Source organism: Phalaenopsis equestris, unplaced genomic scaffold (assembly GCF_001263595.1).
Source record: "Phalaenopsis equestris unplaced genomic scaffold, ASM126359v1 Scaffold000495, whole genome shotgun sequence".
NCBI classification, from domain to species: Eukaryota; Viridiplantae; Streptophyta; class Magnoliopsida; order Asparagales; family Orchidaceae; genus Phalaenopsis; species Phalaenopsis equestris.
Genome location: NW_018164935.1, coordinates 74,631 through 82,230, shown reverse-complemented (window position 1 = coordinate 82,230; position 7,600 = coordinate 74,631). Strand labels below are relative to the sequence as shown.

General features: G+C 33.1%; 1 protein-coding gene across 2 annotated transcripts in view; it reads right to left on the bottom strand.

Annotated features, from left to right (window-relative positions):
- Positions 1-200: 200 nt before the first annotated feature.
- Positions 201-7,600, bottom strand: part of LOC110028156 (protein RETICULATA-RELATED 5, chloroplastic-like) — a 64,917-nt gene continuing 57,517 nt past the window's right edge. For both annotated transcript variants that reach the window (XM_020729894.1, XM_020729895.1), the window contains 2 exons: positions 666-813; positions 201-335 (listed from right to left, as the gene is read on the bottom strand). In XM_020729894.1, coding sequence (XP_020585553.1) covers positions 289-335; positions 666-813 — 195 coding nt within the window. In that variant the 3' untranslated portion in view covers positions 201-288. The remainder of the gene's footprint in view (positions 336-665; positions 814-7,600) is intronic.

The window sequence follows — 7,600 nt, the reverse complement described above, 5'->3', positions numbered from 1 at the left end:
ACTAGTAGATCTCTTTAAGATTAGTCCAAATACTTTTTCTTATGCACAAGCAGTTTATCTAAATAGCATCAATTGTCTTTTTAGCTCCCATAACTGAACTTACAAATTATATATCCATGAGTACAAGAGTATGCATCTATTGTTAGGGTAAAAAACCATCATTCTTTATAATTTCCATACAAGATAAGTAAACACCCAATTTTGCATACACTCAATTTAATTTTCAATATAAAAAGAATTGTTAATCTAGTAAAAAACTATTACAGCCAACTGTACACTTACATAGTATCAGTGATTCAGCACAGACAATGGTTTTGCATCCCCCTTAATCCATTCTGCACGTTCATCGAGATTGTCAGCAGATTGGAGAAGGATTATTTTTTAGGGGATAATTACATGCACAACACTCAAAACACTGCTATTTACAAAATTAGCATTCAAGTGAATTGTTTGTACTATCAGATCAAAGCATTTAAATGCTATGATCGTATCATTGATAATTTTAAAAAAAAAATTATATATGGATTAAGATTTTATCATGAATTTTTATATTTTTATACTTTAGTGTTTGAAAAATGGATGAAAGATAGTGAACAATTCGTAAATAGCAATGTTTCAAGCGCTAAGTTTTGATATTTTTTATTACAACGAGGAGCTATCATCACCAGATTTGTTACTATTTTCATCTACAGTTTCTGCATTTGTGGAACTGCATTCCAACAAGGGAGGCTCAGTAGATTCGGAAACCTTAATTGGACTCCCATCATTCTTTCTTGGTTGCAGCCCACTGTAACGCGCCAGATCAATCCATTGCTGCAAAAGACAACGGCAAGGGAAATATATATATGAGTATGAGCATTTCCTGAAGGAGAATAAACTTGCACATAGAACAAGTAAATCATATTTTTGGAAGAATTACATACATACCACTTCGTTTTCATGTATTTACATATCTAACATTCAGTTATACATGCTTTTTATACATGCTTACCAACCTATCTATGCATGAAAAGGTGTATTTCACATTTTAAAAGTTAAAATGATGGTATTTTTTATGTGATGTGAAAGTTTTGGGTGGTATAAATGTAACAGGTAAAGTTTAGAAGTTAGATATATAAATAAATAGGAACTGGGTGGTATGTATGTAAATGCAATTTTTTTAAGTGTGATGTATTATTTTACACATGTGAATGAGCAATTGCAGAAGAAAATCAAAGAAAAAGAAACTGCTAATTTTAGTGCAAGTTTTGTTCATTGAGTGCTGCGGCCATCATGGATTGATGAAGTATTGCATGTCCATGTCAGATGTTTTTATTTTAAAGTTTCAGGCCCTCAGCATACCAATACTTATATTGTAAAGGCAAGGTCTTGATACAACCAAATTCTTTTGAAATTGAGCGGCAGAAATGCAGCATGCTTACATCTTTAGACATTGCATTCCATGTTTTAATAAATAGTTCTTCAATTTTTGGATGCAGCTTAAAATGAATGCCATTGGTGTCAACAACTTCTCTAAGATTGTCCATGCAACTTTTTGGCAAGGGCGGATGTCCGCCAAGATGGTAGTGGCGGGCATTAGCCTTGGTGACAAAGGCAGGTCTTGGCCTTATTGTCTGGCGTTGATAGAGGATTTTAACCTTACAAGTAACGACGAGTGTTTGCATTGATGACGATGACAAACTTCATCATTGGTGGTGAGAACAAGCTTATTCGCAGTGATAGGCGTTAATGTTGATGGCGAAGACAATAAGCACCTATCTTATTGAAAACAACATACATCAACTTTTTTAGCAACAAAGGAATTAAACTCGTTGTCAATGATGATTGTTAGTGTTTTAGCAGACAACAAGCATCTGTAGCAGACAACAGAGAGCGCTAGCGTAGTTGACAAAAATGCCCATTTGTGCTAATTGGCAAAATTTCGCAACTCAACTAGTCTCGGAATTCCTTCCACTATTCTCATAAGGCCTCTTGCAGGCTCCCATGAATATGTAGATTGTAGAAGGCCTATTTAAGAATTTTTAGAAGAGAAACTAAAATCATTTTGATTAAAATAACAACACTTTATTGGACGGTATTGAACCATCCAGATAATATAAGTGTTTTTTGACATCTCAATGACTTAAAGATATTAGAATTAAGCAAACTTCACAGATTCGATTCATTCTATCGAGACATTTATTTTGACTTTAAGCATGCAAGCTCCGAAGGACATTTGACACTTCAAATGGCCTCGTGTAATTTTAAGCTATTATTATGTATGCTTCGTTTAGGTCCATGTAAAACTTAATCAAAGCATTCTTTATATCATTGGATTCATAAAATCGATACTCGTTACAACTATGAGTTTGTTAAAAAAATGCAGTTTGAATGATTTCCGAGTTGATTCTAAAAGCTTCTAAATCAAATATCAAAGAATACTTCGATCTGGAAATTGCACCAAAATCTATGATTGATCACATGTATTTAGGATGGTATATAGATATTGAAGTGAGATTTATAATTCACTTATGCGTGTGAATTACATGGCTAGAACATTTGTATTATACAAGTGTAACATTTTGTATCTAAGCTTTGGGTAATTAGTTGTACACATTTGTATTTGAACTTTTAACTTACCATTGACCTTGAAGTTTAGAAAATTATTTCCTAATTAACCTATGGATAGCTTATGGCTGCCTGCTCAAGGGGACACCACCAAACTACCAAAAATTTTTATGACAATTAGTTAAGGGCTAGCAACGACTTTTTAAAGTTCCCTTCAATGAAGTAAAAAACATTAAAAGATCAAGATGTCAAATATGGAATAGGATTGTGCCAAAATTTTAGGGTTGTTAGTGTGATTAGCAACACCTCTAAAATTTTATGTGATCCCCACAAGAAGTTCACGGAGAAAATTTGTCTCTAGTTGAACTTAGAATTCCAGCCATATGAAATTAGAAAAGAATGAGAGAAATAGAGTTTCCTCACTAGCAAAAAAGAAACAATAATAATAATAATAATAAAAGAGAATGAATAATGTTCTAAGGAAGGTGCATGTCAAGGTCATCAAAATAAATTCATAAGTCTTAAATTCCGATTAAAACATACAAGTATTTCTCCATGAGATTTTTGTTAATAATATCGATATCATAATTTTGTCATCCATTCAGGATTGACTGACTTTATTTTTTCATCACATGCTAAGAATAGCTTGATTCTACAAATTTGAATTGCTTGGTTCTACAAATTTGAATCGCTTGATTCGACAAATTTTTCTACATGTAAGCCATATCATATGTCAGTTTATTTGACTAGAGCCCCATCATTTCTGACTAGAGCCCCATCATTTTTGGATTTAGATCGACTGTTCTTCAATTGTCAATTAGATCCACTAGGCTTCAAACGCATCATTAATAAGCTATGCTTGGGAGAGAGAACAAGGCAGAGAAATAATTCAAACCTAAAGTAAAAAATAGATTTAATTGAGGGGACCAAAGTTTAAATAGATTTTTTCGCTACCACCAACCCCTTGTCCCAAGAGTAATTCGGATTGAATTTAGAGGACCCTAATGCATTTGAGCTAAAGGCTTATGCCAAGCTTGAGCCCACTTCGTCTAAGTGTGTGAATTGACTTGGCACTATTAAGGTTTGCTTTGATTTTTTTAGGCTCAATTAGGCCCACTCAAGTCAACCCACTATGGCTTTAGGGTTTAGGGTTGGGTTTAGGGTTTAGGGTTTAGGGTTTAGGGTTTAGGGTTTAGAATTAGGCCCACTCAAGTCAACCCACTATGGCTAATCTTCAAATACACTTGAATTTATTAATGATTATTTCCAAACAAAAGACTATTACAAGTTTGAAGAAAATGGATCAGCTAGAAGACTTGAAATGATGGTCACTTGATTTCTTGGGAGCGATTATGATGAGTAAGCTTGATTCAATATAAGTGAGTTTACAACAAATATTAATGACACAATGACACCAAAAAATTTTAATTACTGCAAAATTTTTGCTTAGAAACTTACAAGAGTTTCTCTATACGATCATCAACGACAACAATGATAAACAGCCTATCCTTATTATGCTGCCCTATTTACCTCCATAGATGTTCCAAAAGATAATATGATTAAATGGGATAAAACCAATAACAACAAAAATAGAAAGTGGCACAATTACATTATAGGTTTTAAAATTTTTTCGTGCATAATTACAATTTACTTTGGTTGCCTTTTGACCACAATTTAAACCTCTTTACATAGCAAAGCCATAAAGCCTTAGCATATCTAGCAATTTACACAACTTACACAATTTACACCTCTTTACATAGCAAAGCATATCTAGCGAACATACTAAATCAAGAAATAATGACTAAAGAATAATTATAATATCCTGTGAATTGATGAACTAGCAAAATAATAATTGAAAAATAACTTTAATAATCTACCAGCTAATAATGTGGGATGGCACTAATAATTTCACAGATTATTGAGGTGGCATGAAGTGAACAAGGAAAATTGAAGAATAATTGGGCTCAATGGAATAGTAATGCGGGCGGAATTGAAGGACAGTCAACCTTGCCTCAATCCCCCCAAAATAAATAAATGAATATTATCCATGTCAAGCTGGCATACCAAATTATCAATTACTATTTATAAAAATCCTTTGATGAAAACGGCAGTCAGCTATTCACCTACTGTAAATATTTTAGGCGCTCCTAGAAAATTATTGTCTTTTGAAGCCTTGTAAATGATTATTTTTCCATTCAAAAACCTATGAACCAATCACGATCACTTTTGATAGTTCTTACCATTAAAATGCTATGTTGAATAAAGGTTTTGCAACTCTTCTCTTTGTAATTAAGTTTCATCCCACAATCCCAAGAAAACCCAAGAACAAGGGTATGTAGTGTTACTCATAGAGAGGAAAACTGTGGTTCTGTTCAAAAAATTTTAGAAAAAACAAAGAAATGCAACAATATAGCGATGAAGGATGCAACAATATAACCAATTTACAGAAATGGAATGATAACGACTGCAAAAAGGAAAAATAATTGAGGCAGTTACAATTATAGGAAAATAAGGAAAAGAAATAGTGCAGTAATTCAGGAAAAAGAATTAACCATGCGGCAATCAAAAGCTAAAACATTAGAAAATATTAGTACCACACAGCGATAAAGGCTACAATTATAGAAAAGCAGGGAAAAAAGAGCGCAACAATGAATGTCGCAATATTGTGATAATGCGCGGCAAGAAAGGCTGCAAGTATTGACAATGCAAAGAAAAATGCCTCAGGCTTTTATACCATAATAAGAATCGAAGAAAATTAGTTGAATATTTCATTCCAACATTTGTATAGTATTTATACAATCTTAAAGAAGCTTCTAATAAAAACATACAAAATCAGCAAATAATCATAGTTAAAAGATGAAATCGGGAAACCATTGTATTTTGCCCTAGCGAGATGAGATATAAACATTGAAGCATAAGCCTCAAAAAAGGAAAAACTTATAAAAAAAAAATTATAAATGTGATATAAACCATTGATATGTTGATTTAGTTTATTATCATAAAAACATAAATCACAAATCTTAATCATAAATATTGATATAAAAAAGAAATTTGAAATATGATTGTAGGTAAATATTCATTTAAAATTTAAATATTCCAAGAAGTTCAAGATCTATAATGGGCTCATCCTTACTTTTATCATCTTCAAAAAATCATATATTTATTATCGTCTAATTCTATCTCATTTGAATCTTTAAAATGTTCTTCCTTCACTACAAACTTTTCTTACTATCAATTAATCATAAATTCAAAATACTTAAAAAAAAGAATAAATTAGTATATCAAATAATCATACTTATATTGTAATGAAGGCTGCGGGTTTTGCTGTGACGCTCAAATGGCGATTTTAGGGTTCTTGAGGTTTCGATGGATTGCATCTTCACCAAGGCTCTCGCCAGCGGCAATAATAATGTTTCTTCTAAAAAAATGCTATTTCCTCTACTTTTCATGATTCTTTGAATTTGGGTAGTTAATATAGCTTTATCAAGAAAGCTAGCAAGAAGAACAGTAAGCCAGTAATCTTCATTTCACATGTTGAAAATAATATCCTAGCTTTATTTTGTCAGCTTACTCTCGTTGGTAAGTTCCTCTATGGACACCCAAAACTTGAAGTCATACGTAAAAAATTTGAATTGATGCAATTGTTCAGGAGTTGAAAAATTTATCTTCTTGATGGGAGGCATATTCTAATTCAATTGTCTAATAATGAAGATTATGCTTGTTTGTTTGCAACAAGGGTGGTGCGGATTGACAATCGGGTTATGAAAATTTTTAAGTGCGATGTGGATTTTGGCCCTCAGATCGAACCCCCAAAATTCCAATTCGGATTCGTTTTCCTAGCTTGAAGTTCCATTTATTCAATCATGAAATACTTTTCTCTATCGCAGCTATATATGGAAAGCCTTTAAAGATGGATTCTCCTACATTCACTCTTTCTAGACCTTCTGCAGCAAGAGTCCTTGTTGAAAGGAATATTAGACAGTCTGCTTCTGAGGAGGTTTGGATTGATTCGACTGATCAAGGATACTGGAAATGTGTGGTAATTGAACATCCCCTGTATTGTACAAATTGTGTATGTTTGGTAATTCTAGTAATCAATGCTATCATTTGCATCATAATTTAAAATCTATGAATGCTACTGTTCTTGTTGGGGTTCCTCCGAAGAAACCCAATGTGGTGCCTTTGGTAATGGATGATGTTGGCATTCATTCATGCTCCGTTAAAAAAGGAGACTGTTGATATTGTTGTCACGTTGCACAATGATATTGTTGTGGGAGAGTCTTCTATCCCCACGTGGTTGGGGGGCATGATGAAGTTTCATTTTTTGATGATAGGGGTGGTGCTGCATTGATTATGGGGGATAGGGTTGACAGGGTTGATACTATAGATAATGTTGAAATTTTGGGGGACTCCATTGAGAGAGTGTAGGGCAAAATTGAGTTGGATAGCAAGGTGAAAGAGGCTAATGTTGCTCTTGAAAAAGAATGGTTGGTGCAAAAATCTAATAGAAAAAAGGGAAAAGAAAGAATGAACTCTTGCATTTGAATGAAGGTTTGGAATATTAGAGAAGTTGTTGACCCTTACTCACTTAATAGACTTAAGCACTTATGTAGGGACCATATACTTTTTATTTTTGCTATATTGGAGTCTTCGGTTGCTGTGCATAAAGACAAAATTTTAAGTACTATCAGCACTTCTGTAATAAAAACAACAAAATATAGACCTTTTGGAAGCCTAAGTAAACTTACTATTGTTGAAGATGATGATCAATTTGTGCATTCTTTATTTAGGATGGATGATTACCATGGCTGGGCTACTTTTGTTAATGCTAGCTCCATCCTGCATGATAAATATACTTTATGGAACAAAATGGCTCATCATATTGGGGGGGGGGGGGGGGGGTTTTTTAAAAAAAAATTGGGGGGGGGGGGGGAGAAAAACTTTTAAAAGCTAAACTATATTTGTCCTTAGTAGTCTACATATTAAGCTGATATCACTTTATAAGGATTAGTGGTATGTGGTGTGATACACCAAAATAAGGTGTTATTTTAAG